The following is a 22,201-nucleotide window of genomic DNA, read 5'->3' as shown; positions in this document are numbered from 1 at the left end:
GGAGGAGAACGATATATAAAACCGTCTCTGTATCTGGGAAAATCGAGTATGAAGAGCTTTCATACTACCATCAACTCTGCTCATAATACCTAGCAAAGCGGTATGCTCATCTGAAGATTTTTGTTCAAGAGTTGATCGGGTGAACTGCTCAAAGATTAAAGAGCGCTGATGGTTTCCCTTCTCAACCTTCAAGACATCTCTTTCAGTTTGCATGACATTTCTCTCGGTCTTCAGAGCGTCCATCTCATCATAAAGAGAGTCCTTCTCGTTCTTTAGGGTGTCTCTTTCATTTTTCAGATCCTTCTTTTCCTTCTCTGAGTCAACTAAATTAGCCAATAGTTCTTCATTTTTTGCCTTTGTTGTGTTCATACCCTTGACGGCAGTGTCAAGCCCAAGGGAGAGGGATTTTATTTTCATATTGGCTAGCTCAAAATGCCTTTGCATGGTGGTCATCCCGAACAAAGTTTGCATAGAGACACAAGCGTTCTGCTACATTCAATACGAATATGAAAGGGTCCAAATAAGAGAAAAATGAAAGTTTGTTAAGGGATTAAAAAGGGTTACCTCCACAGTAGCCGAGGGAAAACGGTTGTACATTTCTTTGGTGGTCATTTCTTTTTGAATTTTTAGGTCTCTTGGGGTCCATATGCATTTATAGAAAGTGAAAGAAGTGCCACCATCCTTGAGCACAGAATCTATGGGAGCCACAACTATTCTATCCTCCCGTTTGAATGTGGGACGCCATTGAATCACTCCTAAGAGAGAGGTTGAAGTTCTTACTGCCTCATTTCCAGAATTGGACACCTGTGATGCTAGGAAGGCAGTGGTGACCCTAAGGATCCTAGCCCTTTGAGACAAAGAAAGGTCATCTTGATCGGACCCACCCTTTGGTTAGGGTCTCTTGCCCAGACTTTTTTCCAAAACAGTTATTCGGAAGGGAGGAAATCCCTCAATATTCAAACCTGTTGATGGAAAAGCCTCAGAAGGATTGCCATTCAACGTGGTGGGTGGAACCTCGGTTGGATTAGATCTAGGAGGTTCAAAAATAGACTGGCTAGGGTTCGGAGAAACAATATGAACATCTACTGGAGAAGCTGCAGGAACAGCTCCTGAAGGGTTCCTTTTCCTGCTGAACGAAAGAAACTGTATCTCCTCTATAGTAGCACCCAAAGTTGATATGTCAGAAAGATTTTTCGGAGTGAGCAGATTAGAAGCAGAATGAATGACGTTCAGTACCTTCTCCTTCAGGAAATCAATTATGACCCTACAAACACTGAAAACTAATTCATCATGAGGAATGCCGAAAGAACGGCAAAGGAAAGTGTAGAAGCGCGGAAGACAAACTTCACAAGGGCAATCGCTCTTATGTTTTTTAAATTTTTTGTATAAGGGGATAGAGCACTCCCCAAAAGTGGTCGGGGTAGGAAAAATCCGAGCGATTGGAGTCTGCCAAGCTCCATTAGCCCCAATTAAATTACTTTTCCAACCTTTTTCAGAGAAAAATTTATTTATGCATATGGATCGTTTTTCGAGGGGAAAGAAGTGGAAGGTGATGAGCACTTAAAAGTGCGCATTTAAACCCCTTAAGCTCAAGTATTCTACAACCTTTATCTATTTTATTTTCCCGTTTTAGATTAATTTCATGTTATTGCCCTTTTCAGGTGCTTATCCCAAAAATAAGTCAATTCAGCCACATTAGAGCATAAATGAAGCAATCTCAAGCTGAATGGAAGGATGGAGCAAAGTGGAAACAAAGTGGTGGAAAACAGTAAGCTTCGATCGATCAGGAATACTTTTGATCGATCTCACATTGATCGATCTAGCCTCACCATGATAGATCAAACCCATTGTCCTTATCCTCAAGAATTTTCATCTTTGATCGATCCAACTTTCTTCAAATCGATCGAACTTCCTTGATCTTATCCCCACCTACTACTTTTGTTTTTTTCCCAAAATATCCCAAAAATATCTCAGATTTGTCTTATTCCAAAAAGGCACCGCCAAGGATTGATCGATCTGGCCTTACTTCGATGGATCTGGCCACAGTTCGATCGATCTCATCTGAATTCGATCGATCGAACCTCCTCAAGTCCAAAATAAAACAGAGTCTAGCTTATTAAAAGATGGCTCGTGGTGCAATCATTGAAGGGACCATAGTGCACGAGACCTGACCATTGGGTGTGACACTTGAGCTACCTATATAAGGATTTTGAGCCATTTTTACATCATATCTTATCATAACTCATATATCTCATATAGAATATCATATCATCAAATCTATCTTGGAGAGGAGGTTAGAGTTTAGAGAGACATACACTTTTTGGGAGTTCTTTCATTCTTCTAGGGTTTCCATCAAGAAGAAGATCATTCCTACCATGGAGATGGCCCTTGAGGGTTGGATGACTACATCAATGAGTGGCTAAACATCTTATTGGGGCTAGAGTTAGCCCTAAGCATGCCTTCTAGACCTTGATGTTTTGTATTTTGAGGGGATTTGTGTTGAATCTTGTCTTGACATTTGATTTATATATGAATCTTGTTTTTATTATGATTTATGTTGATTAATACTTCCAATTAATCATTTCATTCTATCCATATGTCTATGTATGCTAGAATAGATGTTCATGTATTTATCTCTTTGTTTTGTGATATTGATGTATGTCTATGTGTATTAATGTTATGAATCTAGAAATTGTCAAGGCATAATGCTTAAATAGAATACTCTTGTGGTTTGTTTGATGGTTCATACTCATTTCTTGATGGATTATGCCTCTACCTTAGTTTAATTTCCATGTCATTAGCTTAGATATAATGTAGTAGCTTTACTTTCTTAGATAGGAGGACAATTCATGCTTGTTGTTTGATATTCCATGCTTGGGAATGCAAGTAGTATAATTATCTAACTTATTAGTGTGTTGATTGTGAGCTTAAAGGAAGGAATAATGACTTAGTTTGATATATTGTGCTATTCACTAGGTTGTGTAGACAATGTATACTTAATTAGTCAATCTATGCTTGTCGATTCAATCAATCGCACCTCTTTATATTGCAACAAATGTTTCCTTTCATTCATTACACATTGAGTATCTAGAATGGTTATGTTTAGTGGTGACCTTTAGATCCCAAGACCTCTCTTTCTTCTTCTCTACCCTTTATTTATTTCAATTGCTTTGTATTGAATCTATTTACATTGTAGTTTAATTAACCAGTCAAAACACTTTTTGATCATTCAACCTACTAATCCGACCTTGTTTCCATTTCAAGCACGCACCCAATCCCTTAGGATGATCCCTACTCACCCTAGCTATATTAGTAGTTAGAGTTAGTGGTGGCATTTTATAAATTTAAAATTGGCTACACTTTCATTGCAACTTTGGTGCACACACGCGACTAGACCACACCAAGTTTTGGCGCCGTTGCCAGAAGTACATATCATTGGTCCTGAGTTTAGTGACTCGATAGCAAAGAAGAAGGTCCAAGATGTCAAGATCTAGATTCCTATCACGGTTTAAAATTAAGAGGACTCATATTACCCTAAGAAAATTGGGATTAACTTGAAGAGGAGAAATTCCTAGTTTATTAAAAACATAGCAAAAGAACGGATGCAAAGGGAACCTGATTACGTTTAAATGGAGAAGGGAGAAGAGGATCTCTTCAAGAAGAAGACCCTCGCCAGTTCTTTCATCCAAACCCTCGGGGTAGAATCTAATAAAAACATCGCTAGGTATTTCGTACTTCACACGAAGGGTTTCTAAGTCGGGAACCTTTATATAGTGATGGGTGAGATTCTCAGATTTACTTATTTTTTTTAAAAAGAAAAAGAGTAAAGTTCTAGAGAAGTTATAGGGGATTGGGACTAACCTTAAGAAGAGGATCTGATGAACACACGACAGCAAATTAGAAGACGCAGAATTGCAAAAGGAAGAGTCGCCGGAGAGAACCTGGTTATTGACGGAGAGGAGCAAAGGAATTGATACCCGAAGATATAGATAGGGGAGATAGAAGAAAAGCATGAAAGTATGAGGTGAGGGGTTTTAAAGGAAAAAGGGCTCAATGACGAAAGAGTCAAGGTAATGATAAGATTTCAAATTTCAAAACATGGGCCACTGAACCAACCATTCACTTCCCTATGTCACCGCCTCCAGCAGTCATGTCATTATTATATCTCTTCGGTAACTCACCCTAATCAATTAGGGAGATATTAGGGGGCAGGTGAAGATATAAAAAATAAAATGGGCTGGGTGTGACCCATCTCACTGAGAACTGGATCGGGAGAGAGCTACTGACCCGATCGGATGACAGCCCAACAAGCCCAATCCTTATTAAGATGATCTCCAGGCCCAATCTTAAGGGAGATGAAGGGGATCTATATACAAAGAAAAGCCTAAGGGATCGGCCCAATATGAAGATGAAAGAAGAAGCTTATAGAATACTTGTAAAAATCTATAAATAAAAGGAAAAGAGAGGGAATAGTGTTTGAGATATTTTGAAGCGTAAGAAATTAGTTTTTCAAATTGAGAGAACATTTTCATTGCAGCTTCAAGCTTGTAATAAAACACTGTAAAAGCCAAAGGCAAATCAATTTCATGCTTCATTGAACAGGGTTAGTTTTCTTTCTGTTCAATTCTCTGTTCACTTTCTTGTGCTTTCCTTTTCTGTTCCTAGTTTTTTATAAGGGTTTTATATGGAACTTGAATTTCGGAAGTGAAAATTTTGTGTATTTGTATAAAATTGTTTAGCTTGAATTTAATGATTAATTCATATAATTCCCAAAGTTATTGTTAGAATGATAAAAAAAGGGCTTGTTTTGATCTTGATTACTATCTTGGTTTTGTTTATTTTGTTGTAGAGAATTCAATACAGAGAGGCTTGGGTGTTATTGGTTCATGGTTGTTTTTTTTGGAAGCTGGGGTTGTGAAAATGCATTTTATGATCCCATATCGAAAACTTACAAAAGTGAGACAACTATGTAATGTGTATATAAGGCATGGGAAGCCAACAAAGTAACATACTTACCTGGACGGGGTTAATGGGTAATCAAGAAGGCCTATGGCCTAGGTTGGTGACCTCCATTGCACTTAGCCTAAGGTCTACCTAAGTGGTGGAACCAACGTCATAATTTGTGGTAGTGGGGGCCTGCGTTCGCGCGGCCCCTGCCCAATATATGATTCAGCTTTTTTGGTATATTCTTTGGCCCTAAGGCCCATGTTCGTCCTTGCATCAATAAATTGCTTAAGTTTCTGGGAATTTTATTTTTTATTTTATTTTCTGATATGACCTCTTGTTGTGTAAATGGATGAAGTGTGCTTTCCAGAAAAAGGGAGAGGCTTGCGTATCAAACGCATGGTCATTTTTGGAATAACGCAGATATGCACGTAAAATTGGCTAAGCAATATCTGGTGGAAGTAAGAAATATTTGGATTCTTTGGCCCTAAGGCCCATGTTCGTCCTTGCATCAATAAATTACTTAAGTTTCTGGGAATTTTATTTTTTATTTTATTTTCTGATATGACCTCTTGTTGTGTAAATGGATGAAGTGTGCTTTCTAGAAAAAGGGAGAGGCTTGTGTATCAAACACATGGTCATTTTGGAATAACGCAGATATGCACGTAAAATTGGCTAAGCAATATCTGGTGGAAGTAAGAAATATTTGGATGCTTATGCTAGCTAGAAATATTTGGAGGGTGAGCCTTAGTGCAATGGTAAGGTTGTTCCATTGTGACTTGTGGAACTCATGGTTTGAAACAAGAAAACAATCTCTCCACATGTAAGGAGGCAAGACTATGTACATCCACAATGACGTACCCATAAAATTTTGTGAGGGAGGGAGGGGGTGGGCTTTTAATTTATGGGGGCAAACTTATATAGTGAGTCCATTTTTGTAATTTCAGTGGGGTTTTTTTCATAAATTCTCAAAAATTTGAGTGTAAAATGCAAAAATAAAAGCATATATACATGAATTGCTAAATGGTAGTGTGTATATACGTGTGTGTGTGTGTGTACGCGTGTGTAGGGTGATAGCTAATAGGTTGTGTCTCGTACATAGGAATTGGATGAGTCTATTTCTCCTGCAAAAAGGGTACACTAAATGACATTACCTTGTACCTATAACCTGCACGGTTACGTAGGTGAAATGCCATAATCATACAATCTTCAAGAGCCAACAATCTAGGCTTGTTTGTTCGATCATCGAACAAACAAGCCTAGATTGTTGTCGAACAAACAAGCCTAGATTGTTGGCTCTTGAAGATTGTATGATTATGGCATTTCACCTACGTAACCGTGCAGGTTATAGGTACAAGGTAATGTCATTTAGTGTACCCTTCTTGCAGGAGAAATAGACTCATCCAATATATATATATATATTCTTTTTTCTTTTTAGATACTCCATTAGATGACTTATATATCAGTGCAAGAAACTTTCACCACTGGGATCGAACAAACAAGCCTAGATTGTTGGCTCTTGAAGATTGTATGATTATGGCATTTCACCTACGTAACCGTGCAGGTTATAGGTACAAGGTAATGTCATTTAGTGTACCCTTTTTGCAGGAGAAATAGACTCATCCAATATATATATATATATATATATATATATATATATATATTCTTTTTTCTTTTTAGATACTCCATTAGATGACTTAGAACACTTGATTAACTTTTGGGTTATTTTTTTCAAAATAACATAGTATTGTTGTTTAATAAAAGGAACAAATGTCGCGCCTGTTTTAAACCATTGATTCAAACGAAGAAATACCCAAAAAAAAAAAAAAAAAGAAGTAATGGAAAAAATCTTTATCCATCAGTTTAGCGTATAGAATATTAATATAATAAGGGAAGACTTGTCCGACGTTGGATCCGGAACCGACTTAAGTTTTTCGAACCAAAATGGATCCAACTTAGTACGTCATAGGCTGTGCCTGGGGGAGCTTGGACCGTTGCCTGGACTTTGTTAACTTTTAATAGGCCCAAACTCAAGCCCGTTAACTCGACTATGCAAAAATATAGAGAAATTAGTAGGAAGTTTTGGCAATGGACAACCAGTCAACCACCAAGACTTACTTCATGTGTATGTTTTTTTTTTTTCTCTCACGATGATGGTGTTGGGTCTCTAAAAAAGCATTCTATAATTTTTTATCAGACATATATAGTCCCCCATTCTAAATGCACTCGACAATTATCGAAAAAATTTCTGTTAGTGATTCAAGAGAATTTGAACTCTCGACTTCCAAGATGTTTTCTCCTTTTATTTAATTATTTATTTTCACGTTGAGAGCATCCCATAATCCTTCATCGGACATATACAATCCCCATTCCACGTGTATTCCACAATTATCGATAAAATTTCTGTTAGTGGTCCAAGAGAATTTGAACTCTCAATCTCCAGTGATGGTTTATTTATATGTAGAGACGCAAAAAGCAGACAAAATCAAAATTTTTTTTTTTTTTTCTTTTCTTAAAGCAGATTCTAGTATTTGACTATTTAGTTTACTGATTTAGAGAGGGAAAAGAAAGATCACATCAAAAGAACTTATTTTTCCATGTTTGATTATCACGAAAACTAGTAGAAGGGGGTGTGAGCTGAATATGTGCCATTGTCTAAGCATGTACTAATTTGCATTTCGTTGGAGTTTCACAAGTTGAACATTGATGTTTAGATGTTTATATTGCGTTTAACAACACTGAATTAGCGCTTTCATTGTCTGAAGCGTTGATAAATGTTTAGGAGTGTCAAACTGTCAACAAAATGCTTGTGTGACAAGCACACAATTCGTTCATACTTACATATGTGTATATATAGAGAGAGAGAGGCTCCACTTTATTCTGTTTTTGCAATCACTCAGTCACTACTTCAAGCTTGTAATAAAAAACTGTGAAAGCCAAAGGCAAATCAATTTTACGCTTCATTGAACGGGGTTAGTTTTCTTTCTCTTTCAATTCTCTGTTCACTTTCTAGTGCTTTCGTTTTCTGATCCCAGTTTTTTATATGGGACTTGAAATTTTAATTTGGGAAGTCAAAATTTTTGCGTAGTTGTATACAATTGTTTAGCTTGAATTTAATGTATAATTCATATAATTCCCAGAGTAATCGTCAGTATGAACAAAAAAAAGGGACTTCGTTTTGTTAATTTGGTTACAGAGAATCTCAAACACAGAGAGAGAAGCAAATGAGGCTTTGATGTTAGTGGTTCATGGTTGTTTTTTGGAAGCTGGGTTGTGAAATGCATTTTGTGATCCCGCATTGGAAACTTACAAAAGTGAGACAGCTATAGAACATCCATATAAGGCATGGGAAGCCAATGAAGTAACATACTTACCTGGATGGGGTCAATGGGTGATTAAGAAGGCTCATGGCTTAGGTTGATGACCTCCATTGTATTTTGGAGGGGTGCCCGCCTAAGGTCTACCCAAGTGGTGAAGTCCATGTCATAATTTGTTGTAGTGGGGGCCTGCATTTGTGCGGCCCAGTCAAACATATGATTCAAAGTGTTTGTTAATATAGGCTAGAGAGTTTTGGAAGTGTGTTATTTTATATGCTTGGACTCAACCTAGACCTTGGTCACTAGCTGAAAGATCGAATAATAAGGAATACTACAGTATAATTTTGGGTATATGAGGATGTCCCTGTATTTGGTGTACACGGGAATTTTTTAATACTGTCATTATTGATATAACAATATTAATTATTTAAAAAATCTACAATTGTGTGTGTTTTAATCACTCGGACATGGATACACCTGTTCAGAGAGTTGGACATTCAACTAAATAAGTCACTGGTAATGCACGGAAAATAGGTCACTGATAATGCACAGAAGTGTGCGTTTCATAATAATAATTATTTTACTTTATTTTGACAGTTATAATAACCTTTAGATGGTTTTTTAAGTTTAAGTCACAAGTGAATTTAGTTTTAGCTGCATAAATCTTGAGATTCTTCAATGGTTTCTAAATAATACTCAAAAAGGCCTCTAATTTTTTTGGGGTGAACTGCAACTTCTATTGAAATGCCATTTCACTGGACTTCTTTATGACTGTGAGGCCTCATCTGCTATTAATTGAGCCCAAGTGGTTGTTAAACCCTCTATCAGTCATCTTTCCTACTTACAGCCTAGCATTTGAACCTAATTGAACAAATGAGGCTTGTGAGCGAGAGAAATTATTACATGAGCTGGTACTGGGAGCATTGATCTCGGGTCAATAATATGTTGGCAAGTAAGCAATTGTGTTAGTATTCTATTAGGTGTATTTCACTTTTGTTTACGTGACCTCATGTGATTGGTCGTGCGATTGTATTACCGGACAATCCAGATGCGCCCGTTGCACAAAGAAAATTTTCTCGTAACATGGGTAGCTAAATAGCTCTTTTGTTTAAGAAATTATTACATAGTTCTAGTTATTTACAACTTGACATACAAATAAAAAAAATAATAATAATAAACACATTTATTTTTGTGTAGGGTTGTTATTGGCCAAGATCATAGAGTCTCGAACCATATAATAATATATATATATATATACTAAACTTAAACAAGACATTGTTGCTATTTGTCATCAATACAGTTCATTTCTTGCAATAAGAAATAATTAATATATTATTTATAGGCATGAGGGGACAGATCCAGGCTTCGCCTAGAGGTAAAAAATATAGTTCTCGGAATGCACAGATTATGGAAGTGCTGGATGGGAAAAGAGAGCACTGTATTCCTCAGTCATCACAAGAGGCAAGAGCTGTGTTAAGCACAATCATGACAGAAGAGGTTGTGAGATATAAAATTTGTATTTGGCGAATTTCATTGTCAAAACAAGTCCAATCGAGTTGTAATTTTAATTTCAAATTTCAAGTTCGAGATCGGAAGCAGAATTGAAGAGTTGTTCGTGATCGATAGCTTGACGATTTCGACAAAAGATAAGAACAACACTTTAGGAAGTTTAGTTAGAAGGTAAAAACACTTGCATGCATTGTATGTTTTAAAAAAGAAGCGAAATTTTTCTAAGTGTAAAAGCCTTCAGTTCAGGTCTGGCAAACTTGAACTGGTTCAAAGGCAGTTGAACTGGTTCAAGTATTAATATTTGGTTTTTTAAATAACACACTGGCCAACTTCACAATTATCGAAAAAATTTCTGCGAGTAATCTAAGATGATTTGAACTATTCACCTCCAAGATGTGATGGTTTATTTATATGTAGAGACACAAAAGAAAATAGAATCAATTTTTTTTTTTTTTTTTCATAAGAACTTATTTTTCCATGTTTGATTATCATGAAAACTAGTGGAAGGGGGTATGAGTTGAATACGTGCCATTATCTAAGCATGTACTAATTTGCATTTAGATGAACATTGATGTTTAGATTTTTATGTTGCGCTTAACAGCACTGAATCAGCTCTTTGAAATTAAACGCATTGTGTGAAGCGTTGATAAATGTTTAGGAGTGCCAAACTGTCAACAAAATGGTTGTGTGACAAGCACACAATACATACATACATATATGTATATATATATAGAGAGAGAGAGAGAGGGGATCCAATTTCTTCTGTTTTTTGCAATCACTCAGTCACTACTTCAAGCTTGTAATAAAACACCCTGAAATCCAAAGGCAAATCAATTTCACGCTTCATTGAACAGGGTTAGTTTTCTTTCAGTTTCAATTCTCTGTTCACTTTCTTGTGCTTTCCTTTTCTGTTCCCAGTTTTTTATACGGGTTTTATATGGAACTTGAATTTTGAATTTGGCAAGTGAAAATTTTGTGTAGTTGTATAAAAATGTTTAGCTTGAATTTAATGATTAATTCATATAATTCCCAGAGTTATTGTAAGAATGACAAAAAAAAAAAAAAAAAAAAAAAAGTACTTGTTTTGATCTTGATTACTATCTTGGTTTTGTTTATTTTGTTACAGAGAATTCAATACACTGAGAAATAAGCAAATGAGGCCTTGGTGTTATTGGTTCATAGTTTTTTTCTAGAAACTGGGGTTGTGAAAATGCATTTTATGATCCCACATCGGAAACTTACAAAAGCGAGACAGCTATGTAACTGTGTATATAAGGCATGGGAAGCCAACAAAGCAACATACTTACCTGGACGGGTCCATGGGTGATCAAGAAGGCCCATGGCCAAGATTGGTGACCTCCATTGCACTCAGGAGGGTGCCTGCCTAAGGTTTACCTAAGTGGTGGAGCTTACGTCATAATTTGTTGTAGTCGGGGCTGCGTTCGCGCGGCCCTTGCCCAATATATTATTCTAAGGTTTGGAGTTTTTAAAGTTATTTTACAATCTAGATCTAAACTTTTGCCAGATACTAGCTATTTTAAACTTCCAATGCTTAGTGTCCACCAGGTTGAACTTTTGCAGGTAGGTTGCAGTATTGAGAAGATAATTGTGGACATTGAAAAACTTCGAAGAAATTTCTTATGGAAATGATTTGATATGACCCCTGGTTGTGTAAAGGTATGTCGGGGGAGATGAAGTGTGCTTTCCAGAAAAAGAGAGAGGCTTGCGTATCAAACGAATAAAATTGGCTAAGCAATATATGGTGGAAGTAAGAAATATTTGGATGCTTAAGCTTCCTGGAAATATTTGGATGACGTGTCTTGGTGCAATGGTAAGGTTGTTTCATTGTGACATGTGGAACTCAATGGTTCGAAATAAGAAAACAATCTCTCCGCATGTAAGGAGGTAAGGCTATGTACATCTAATGAGACCTAGAAAATTTTGTGAGAGGAGCAGCCTTTTAATTTGTGGGGTCAAACTTATATGGTGAGTCCATTTTTATAATTTCAATGGAGTCTTTTTCATAAATTTTAAAATTTTGAGTGTAAAATGCAAAAATAAAAAATTCAATGGGGCATTCGCCCCCACTAATCCTATTATGGGTCCGTGCTTATGTACATTCAACCCTTCCCAGACCTCAATGCAGGAGTCTTATTGGCTGGGTTTTGTAGCCTTTGTGCATGTTGGGCTGCTGTTGTGGTAGCTGGTTGGCTTTAGGTGTGCTCTGTTTGTAGCCTTGTACTGTTTGATTTTGTTTGGGGAGGTAAGCCTCCTTGGTTTTTGTAAAATATTCACAATATAATAAAATTTTCTTTCTTAGAAAAAAGAAAAGAAAAGAAAGACTTACAAAACTGTGCAGCAACTTTTAAGGTTAACTTGAAAATTAAGAAGAGGTTGTGGGTAAAATGAGGATGCAAACAATGATCCAATTACTAAAGTTTATCCATAGAAAGCAAATAATGGTGATATTACAATATATGATGCAATCACTCTTCTTTTCTTCTTCATTTTTTTTTTTAAAAAAAAAACAAATAAAAATTTTGGGTAGATGAGGATGTTCCTGTACTAGCTTGGACAATAGATTTATTTATTATTTAATACTTTCATTACTGATAAAATAGTATTAATTATTTTTAAAAGTGTATAATTGTCATATAATTGTGCATAGAAGTACATATGCACAATTTTATTTTGACAATTGTAATAACCTTTAGATGGTTTAGTTGTAAATGCATGTATCTTGAGATTTTTCTATGGTTTCCAAATAATAGTTTTTACCATGTAATGAGTTAATATGATAAATTTAAGTCCTCTTTAATTTAAAATTTTTTTTTCTTCTAAAAATTGCAACTTGTATTGAACAGCCATTCCACTAAACAAGGACTTCTTTATGACTGTGAGGCCACGTCTGCCATTAATTGAGCTCAAGTGGCTTTGAAACCTCCATCCGTCATCTATCCTCCAAACACCCTAGCATTTGGACCTAATTGAACAAGTACATTGTCCGAACTACATGGTTCCGCTCGGTCACAATTTAACACGTAAATAAATGTGTTATATGTGAGGTTGTAGTTGGTCAAGACCATATAATTATAATAATTACTACTTGTTACATAGGTAGCAATATAAACTATTTGTCATCAATACAGTTCATTTCTTACAATAAGAAATAATTAATATATTATTGTAGGCATGAGGGGACGGGTTTAGGCTTCACCCATAGATGACAAAGAGGTCCTGCAACGAACTGTAAAAAGAGGGTAACACGGTGTTAAGCACGGTCGTGACTAATGCGGTCGTTTGAGCACAGTCGTTAGATTACAGAGTGCTGTCGTGAGCTTACATAATGCAACGATCAAGTTAATTGTGATTGTACTTAGCATAACACTCCCGAAATATGGAGTAATATTTAACATTACTTAAACAAGTTAAACTTGAGATTCCACCATTCGTCATCATTAATGTTTTAGATTTAGGATTAGTTAATCACTAGTTTCATGCATAATCCCACCCGTGATCATGACACAGGAAACAAAAAAAATTCGCAGAAACATAAGGTCAGGACTCAGGACCACTGATTTAATCAATAGATGAGAGAGAAACAAAACAAATAAAATACAAAAAAATAAAAGTTTATCTGGGCTCGATCGACACAAAATGTATATATTAATGGCCTACACTCATGATCCAATGTACTACAATAATATATATGTGTGTGTTTTTGTATGTGTATGTATCTATATATTATATATTTATATGTTGCATATTTTTTTGGCTTTTATTTTATTTTATTTTTTTATTTCTTTCCTTCTAGTGATTAATTTTTGATATGCTAGCTAGGGCACAGGAGAAAGAAAAAGAGAAGCACATGGGAGATAAAACAGCCACAAGGACATTGGTCGAGCAGTAGTATTCAAGAAAGAAATGAAGATATCTTCTCTTATTTTGGCGCGACTTTGATGTTTAAATCAATTTATGGTTGGAGATATTTTGTAGCTTTAGAGCGCAAGATCTGTTTGGGAAACATTATTGTCTTTTTATATGAATATGGATAAATTATACTTATTTTTTTTGAGTTTCGTTAATATATACCACACATATTTTTCTTTGGTTAACGTTTAACATGTTTACTGACGCAAAAAGTTTTTTTTTTTTCAAAAATTAAAGCAATTTTCATCGATTAAGAATATCTACAAGAGGCCTTAAGCCAGTAAAACCGAACAAGCCCAAAGCAGCATGAAGCTACAGAAACCAGCCCAACAAGGGGAGTAACCCAATCCCAAATGAATAACTACCATTAACGGCACTGGCCGTCAAAAGAGGCCAAACTCAATTCGGTGAAGTCAATTCGTAGCTAAGCCGTCGTAACTCAGTCTGGAGGGTGCGGAGGAGGTCTTGTAGAAGACGGGGAGATGTTCCGGTCCATGAGGATAGATCTAGATGCAGAGCAATCCTTAAGACAGCCAAGCTTCAAAATAGCAGCAATGGTGGAAGAAATCTTAGCACAGACAACCCTCTGCGAAGCTTTCTTTCCTTGAAGATTCTGGCATTCCTTTCTTCCCAAGTATGGTACACCATATCTGATAAACCCAATGTATATTCGACATAATAAGAAGCCTGACAAGTCTGATATGAGAGAGATTATATATATATATATGTAACAATAATAATAATAATTTGACATTTAAGAAGGTAAAACTTTAGGGGAAATCAATGTATATTCAACAAAACCTCATGAGGTCAGTGTATTTTATCTTATAAACAAAAAAAAAATACCGATAGAAATTAATGCCAAAAAAAAAAATTAGATTCACTTATTAATCTATTAATTGTAAACCTATATATAAATATATATATATATCCTTGCACACTAGCGTATAAGTGAGCAGTTCTTTTTGTGTATATATATATACTCCGTATATGTTATTACATTACTTATGTAATAATTTTTCATCCTTATACAATAACTATGTAATAATTTTTCATCCTTATACAATAACTATGTAATAATTATTCATCCTTATACAATAACTACCCTATATAGTTTAATTTTACTTCTTATGCAACAATAACAATACATATATTTATTTATTTATTTATATAAATATTGTATTGCACGCTGAACGTGCATAACCAGGAAACGTGATCCCTCCCTTCCGCAGGAAATAGATTCATAATTTTGGGCAAGTTGCACCGACAAGGCAGAAATTAGATTTCCCATTAAGTCATGTTCTAAAAATTTGGAACACAAGTGAGTAAATTCCTGTACCTCCTCAATCTGTACTGCATTTAGCAGATGTTGAATATATGTGCCTTTCACATGATTCCGTTTCCAAACCAACCCCTCTCTCTCTCTCTCTCTCTCTCTCTCTCTAGTTTATATATATATATTATATATATATAAATGTAAGAGTTGGGACCAAAGAACAGTGCAAGCCCGTGGCTCAGCCTTTTCAGCCAACCCCAAAGGACCCACTACCCCGTGCTGCTGCACCTTCTTGCCCCGGCAACGCGTGCTCTCTCTCTCTCTCTCTCTCTCTCTCTTTCTCAAATTATAAATATATCTATATATTGTATAATAAATATATCTATATATATATATATATATATAAATCTGGATCTTGTTTTATTACAATGCACTACATCATATCGCAACAGACAGGAATATTACGTGGAGGGGTCAATAATGAATTTTGGTTAAATTGCAATAACACTTTCCTAGGTTTGCCTAACAACAAGTAAATACAACTTAATCTATTTTTGGATAATAACACCTCTTGATTACTAAACTGAACAAAGACACTCCAAAAGTGATGAAAATACATGTTTATTTTTTACTTCAAAGTTGACTAGATTAACTTTATAATTTTTTATAAATTGACCAAAATAACCTGTTTGGATCACTTCACAACTATCACACCCAAATACCACCACCACCACCACCACCACAGTCCACGACCAGGAGCCCAACCACCCCCAAATTAGGCATTATCCCCTTTAACACACGCACCCCACCACCCCATCACACCCGTAACCAAATTTAAGGTCTCTTCTTTGACCTCTGTGGCCTCACCAGATATCTGAACGCCAGAAGTGTTATCAACAGAAGACACAACTGTTGAAGGGACATGTGGGCTGATCTCCAATTTCAATGGCCCAGGCGTGTACAGATGGGCAGAAGAGGGCTTGCAGAAGCAAATGAATGGAGGACAGTGGATCTTGCAAAACAAAACCCACATATCCAACAAAAGGAATTTAGAAGAAAATTATACTAGATTGTGAAATTCTTTGTTAGGTTTAATACCTATGGTTCTATATCCATCTAAAAGATATACATATATATACAAAACCAATTGAGAAACGTAAAAAACCAAAAGTTTTCCACTGAATAACAAGAACCCAGAATCTCAAATCTTAGACAAAGAACCAAATTGGGAAAATTTTTGTCAAAGAAAAAGGTAAGCTTACACAAGTGATTAATCAGTTGTTTTAGAAGAAAGCAAGTAAAACCCAAAAAAGACCTTGTTTGAGTTGTTTCTGATGATGAAATATTCCAAAAAGAAAAGGGAAAGCTTAGAAGACAACGCTGAGCCAGCACCACGAGATAGATTGAAATGGCTACGGCTTCCAACGCACATCCGACCACTGCCATATCCAACCCCACCACCAAAAATTGACTTCGGCGAACCCATTTCATCCATGACCTTCGCCGCCCCCACCCAGATGAGAGAGTTGAAAGAAAGAGACGAGAATCACTGTTTCACAAAAAAAGGATTGAAAAGAGATAGATAAGGGAGAGGGTAGTTTGGTCATTTTATGAGAATTAAAATATATCTTAGAGCATATTAGACATTTCATGCCAATTAAGGCTGTATTTGACTCCTTTTTCATAGAATGGGGTGTTATTGTTCAAGTTTGCAAACTTGGGGAGTGTCATTGTCCAAAAATAGTTTAAGTTGTATCAACTTGTCTTTTATACAAACTTAGGGGGGTGTCACTGCAATTTACCCATGAATTTTTTAAAGGTAAAATAGAATGACACTCCTTAAGGTTTGTCATAAAGACAAGCATATATAAGTTGCCTGTGTTTTGACAGCACAGTTCAAGAATTCGGGGATAAGGCGGTTGAGTGGTGGTTCGGTGAATTGGGAGGGATCGCGGCCCATGGAGAGAAGGGGATCAGCGGAGGAAGGGGTTACCACGGTGGTGATGATGGGCATCTGGCGCCATTTTGTGGTTAATATTTACTGAAGGGTACTTTTGACATTTCAATATGTTAGATATTTTACAATGAGATTGATTTTAATATTAAGGGTCAATTCCGTCTTTTCAATCAATTTAAGGGTGTGTTTGTATATATCTGTCCTTGTGGCAAATCTCAAGAGATATAATTGTACTTTACCTAATTTTTAAATAATTTCAGAAAGGGCAATAATAATATTTTAAGGTCCGTCCCTGGCAACAGATACATGCATGAAAAAGGTTGCTACTACATATCTAGGGTTACACACAGTCCGATTCGGTATGGCTTTTGGTGGCACCGAAATTGTTAGGACATGAAACTGAATCGAACTGAACCGATACATGAAAAACACTATCTAGATTTATACAAATATACATAATGTAGTTGTTACATAAATAATGTATAATTATTGTTTAAGGGACATAAGTAGTGCAACATATATATGAAACATGTAATGTACGTGTAATTATTGTATAAGCCATATATAATCACGACAGACTCACCAGTAGGGGATTCGAGTACGTACATGTATATATGTATATCTACATATAAACATATATGGAGACAGGGTTATCCACATGCATGTGCCTAGCATGCATGTGAGTATCCTAATTATTGTTGATAACTACAAGCAGACATGACATGGATTTCATTTTAGTTCGAGTTCCATCTCATATCCCACTTGTTTAGTTCCTGTCCAATTCTTTGGATCTTCCTCTTCCTATCTGTCCCTGTACAGCTGCAACATAACAAAGACAAACCAAATTATCATCCCCCAAATAAGATGGGGATCTACAATTCTATATCCATATAATGTGTAGTACATGTACATATATATTAGGTGTCACATTATATATATATTAAATACATCTTATACAATCACATTTCCTTAGCCTATATCCTCTAATCTGGACCTAAGTCACGTAAAGCGTAAAAACGGTAAAATTAAATCATAAATAGTAAGAATTTGAATGAATGCTCGGGAAATGTGAGAGCGATATCCGTTGCGAAAGATTATGTGAGTTACATTTCCATAGTCCATTGACACACACACACACACACACGTATCAAGATTCGCATCTAAATATCCCACATATTGTCAATGGCCATGATGAGTTGTTAGCTCTTTCTAAATGTTGTAAAAAAAAAAAAAAAAAAAAATGATTTATAGAAATTTCCCTATAGTTAAAAACACATTCACTACACTCTTAAATAATAATAATTATTATTATTTTCTTTAATACTGAATAACAATAAGAAGGTCCTCGAGAAGTTGTATGCCCCTACTATAAAATTATAACTACCCGTATTAAACTATATATATATATATATACACACAAAAATACCCACAAAAAAATTCAGACCCCACTTTCTATCATTAAAATAGTGATGATCATTAAATCCAACTGATCAAACCACATCTAACAACGCAATATATGGATATATACAGAGGACCCATGATCCTTATTCCGTATTATTCCTTATACAGTAGTACATGGATTTAAGAAGATATGGTCAGGACTATTACAATGGTACCACATAACGTACGACCACCACTGGGACAAAAAAAAAAATTACATAGTTCAATATGTAAATTTCAACATCTTTTTAAAATAAAAATAAAATAAAGTTATGTTTATGTCAAGTTATATTGACTTATGCACAAGCCTATGGTGTATGGTGTCTACCGCAATATAAAAAAAAAATTATTAGATGGTTCGGGACAAGTTGACACACAATATAATATGTCAATCTTATTCAACTTTTTGATTACGTGATAAATTGTGTTGAACAGATAATTTCAAATCATATAATAATTTCTCCAATATAAGTCCACTTTATCTAAACTACTAAGTTCTAGAAGAGAAACATGGTTCTGATGTGACATAGAACTCTTACCTACCTATTTAATTACTCATCCTAGCTCATGTTATTCAGTATTTAATTTTTCTAAATTATTAAGACAACTGTTATATATGGTTTTAAAATTTTTTGGGTTGCATGTGATTCACTTGGCAGGCCAAGCTGTTAATTTGATGATTATTGTGGTGTAAGGCTTTGTGATCCACAACATAAGACACACACACACACACACACACACACACACATATATAATTCATATAATATATATTAGAGGTGTTATTATATGTAATTTAATATTATGTGCACTGCTGGAGTTGTCTGAAGCATCTCTTTCACAAAACTTGAATAGCATTGGCTTAGGTACTGAGATTTGTTTGGCATGCCTCAAACTCCAAAGGCAACCATCAATACTTTGGTTTGTGTGTGAAGAAACAGATAGAATCTTTAATTCTTCTACAGATAATTTATTATTTATTTATTTTTATTTTTGCAGTATAAACTGATGACAATATTATGAGGAGCTAAGGAAGGTTTTGTAGAGTACTCTGTGTCAAACAAAGGTTGTGACTGAGGTTGGCTTTCATGTATGCAAGAAAGTAGTCTTATTTCTTCATGTTCTTGAAGACAACAAAAAGTTGTGATTTTCTCAGCTCCTGCATGTGATTCAAATGACAAATATAGGTCAGAACTTTCTTCCTGTCCTTCTAAATTTCTTAGCTTTTGCTATATATATGTGTGTGTGTGTGTGTGATGTTGATGGTGAAGAATTTAGAAAAAAAATTTAAAAAAATTACAGTTTGTTTGTTAGAAATTTATTTGAATATTGAATATTACTTGCTTTTCTAATATAATCGAAATGATAATTATTTATTTGTTCTTTTATATGTAACTTCTTTGTCTGAGAATTAAGATGATGTCATAAACATGCTGATTATTTTTGGGGCTGCGGATGTGAAAATTTCATTTTGTTGTGTAGTTTTTATATTTTTAACAATTTGAGATATATATATATATATATATATATATATATATACATACAGAGAGAGATTAATTAAGACTTTATGGATGATTTTGTACCAATTTTTGTTGACTAATCAATTTATTCAGTTCTTGTGATAGCGTATGGATTGAACAATGCTATACAAGTCGAATAGGTTGTTTCAACTCTGACACAATAAGTGGTGGGCCCCCCACTCTTTTACTACATAGTCGGTACAAGCGGATTCGGATTGTCGTGGAAAACTTAGTAGCTAGCATCCCACTGTGTGAGTATATGTGTCAAAATTATCAGAATTTGAGAGGTCATAAGGCAATCATATGATAAATTGAGAGTTCAAAAGCATTAAAGACAACATTTCTACTTGTACATAGTTATCAATTTTAATTGTGAATAAAACATGAAAGAGACCAATATATATCAGATGCTATGAGGAAATGCTATATATATATATATACATATATATATATGTGCATACATATATATATATATAGAGAGAGAGAGAGAGAGAGGGTGTAGGTAATTGGGATGTCCTTGGGAAAATGAAAAGGATAACACTGGTAAAAGATGTCCAAATTACATGTGCTAAAGCCATTATTGTACTGATGAAAATGAGGGCTAGCCATAGGTGTTGGGAGTCTTCTGATACAAAAAAATCTATTATTGTGGACCAAAAGTGGTGTCTGAATGTAAGAAAAACAAACCAACAAACCAACAAACTATTACTAAAAAACACTAGCCTTTATCAGTCCATCTATAATAGAGTGTTCAAAACTCATTACACTGATTTAGATTCTTCTACTTAAATTAAACTTTCTTGTATGATAGTCAAATCAGTACAAAATCATACACATTCTTTCATATATTTCTCTCTCTCATTTCACAGGTAGGTGTGATCGAGAAGAGAACATAATCATAGATTCATTTATCAACCAACAAATTGGATACATATAATGCTATCAAGATCCAATTCTGAGCTAGACTACACTTTTTTGGCCCTTTTTCAAGACATAGAACTTGGAAAAAGAGCACAAAAACAAAGTTGAGTGTCAATGGAGGAACTTATGAATCCATTTGACAAAGAATACATGAAGATGGCGATGTTAAAGCACGAAGAAACCTTCAAAGAGCAGGTACTTTTCTTCCTATAATAGTACTTTTTTTTTAGTACAGCAAAGCTTGATTGAATATGATATGATGTTGCAGGTATATGAACTTCATCGTTTGTATCGGATTCAGAAGATCCTAATGAGGAGTATTGAAAGCAATACTAGGCGAATTGGGGTGAACCGGATTGACTTGGAACGGCCTGCAGACCATGAAGAGCACATTGCTGAATCAGATGGAATTAATGGAGTGGCGGAGATTGAAGAGGAGAGCCAGATTGAGCTAACACTCGGCCCTGCAAGTTACTATAGGAGGAAGAAATCCGAGACAATGCTAAGTCATTCTGAATCCGGATGGGGCTTCTCTTCGTCTTCCATAGGCTCGAGCCACGTGAAGAGGTCAAGTCCAAGGACTCATCAAATGAAGGACACAAGTCACAATTGGGGACTTGTGGAGGTGCCGGATTCGTACCAAATTAGCGCTAGAGGGAAAAGTTTTGATGTTGAAGAACAACTGAGACAAGACAGAGTTAAGCAGCCTTGGTTTTTCCAATCTTTAAGTCTGAACATGGCTTGAGAAAATCATTGGATTCGGTATATAATTGATGTTTGTGTGGATTTTTCTTCTTCTTTGTTTGTGTGAGGATTGGTTTATTACTCTGGTTCTTGAAATCCATTACAATCTATTAAGGTGAATATTTCACTGAACTTCTGAGTCTCATATCTGTACATCATTATCATGACTATTGAAGAGTCATCAAAATGGTTAAATTAGGTAAACATGTCTTCACTTAGCTCAATGTTAAGATCTCTTAAGTCCTATATTGTCATACATGAGAAAACACAACTTCAATCATCTCTATGTTGACATCTTCATTTGATCAAACCCTAGTAAATTAGTCATTTTGTTTTCTATAGATCTTTGAGTCTCCCATTTTAAGTAAAATCCATAAATTAGAATACAACCAACTATTTATATTAGTTGAACATTGGGCAATTGTGTATGACATATCTTTGTATGAAAAGAATAAAACTCGAAATATCATATATATGTGATTAAAGCAAGGATGATGACGACGATGATGAAATTGTTGCGAAATTAAATAGAAAATACAAGAAAGAGATCAAATACACACACACACACAAGAAGATACATATTTTACTTGGTTCACTCAAAATCAGGGCTATGCCCAAGGGTTGCAGGGATTTTCACTACGATGAT

General features: G+C 35.2%; 1 protein-coding gene, 2 non-coding genes and 1 pseudogene across 3 annotated transcripts; all 4 read left to right on the top strand.

Moving 5' to 3' along the window:
* The first annotated feature begins 5,008 nt into the window (after positions 1-5,008).
* Positions 5,009-5,157, top strand: LOC132267876 (U1 spliceosomal RNA; annotated as a pseudogene).
* Positions 5,158-8,310: 3,153 nt separating this feature from the next.
* Positions 8,311-8,470, top strand: LOC132267865 (U1 spliceosomal RNA). The gene has a single exon (XR_009469110.1). It is a non-coding gene; the product is annotated as a U1 spliceosomal RNA (small nuclear RNA).
* A 2,599-nt stretch (positions 8,471-11,069) lies between these two features.
* LOC132267853 (U1 spliceosomal RNA) lies at positions 11,070-11,226 on the top strand. Its single transcript, XR_009469106.1, has one exon. It is a non-coding gene; the product is annotated as a U1 spliceosomal RNA (small nuclear RNA).
* A 9,379-nt stretch (positions 11,227-20,605) lies between these two features.
* Positions 20,606-21,687, top strand: LOC132266978 (uncharacterized). The gene is made up of 2 exons (XM_059768011.1): positions 20,606-21,006; positions 21,080-21,687. Exons 1-2 carry the CDS (start codon positions 20,926-20,928, stop codon positions 21,554-21,556), a joined length of 558 nt encoding a protein of 185 aa, XP_059623994.1. The 5' UTR covers positions 20,606-20,925; the 3' UTR covers positions 21,557-21,687.
* The last annotated feature ends 514 nt before the right edge of the window (positions 21,688-22,201 follow it).

The sequence above is a fragment of the Cornus florida genome, unplaced genomic scaffold (genome assembly GCF_030987335.1).
Source record: "Cornus florida cultivar Cherokee Brave unplaced genomic scaffold, ASM3098733v1 CherokeeBrave_3.0.0_Hap2_Chr07, whole genome shotgun sequence".
NCBI lineage: Eukaryota > Viridiplantae > Streptophyta > Magnoliopsida > Cornales > Cornaceae > Cornus > Cornus florida.
This window is presented reverse-complemented; position numbering and strand designations above follow the sequence as displayed.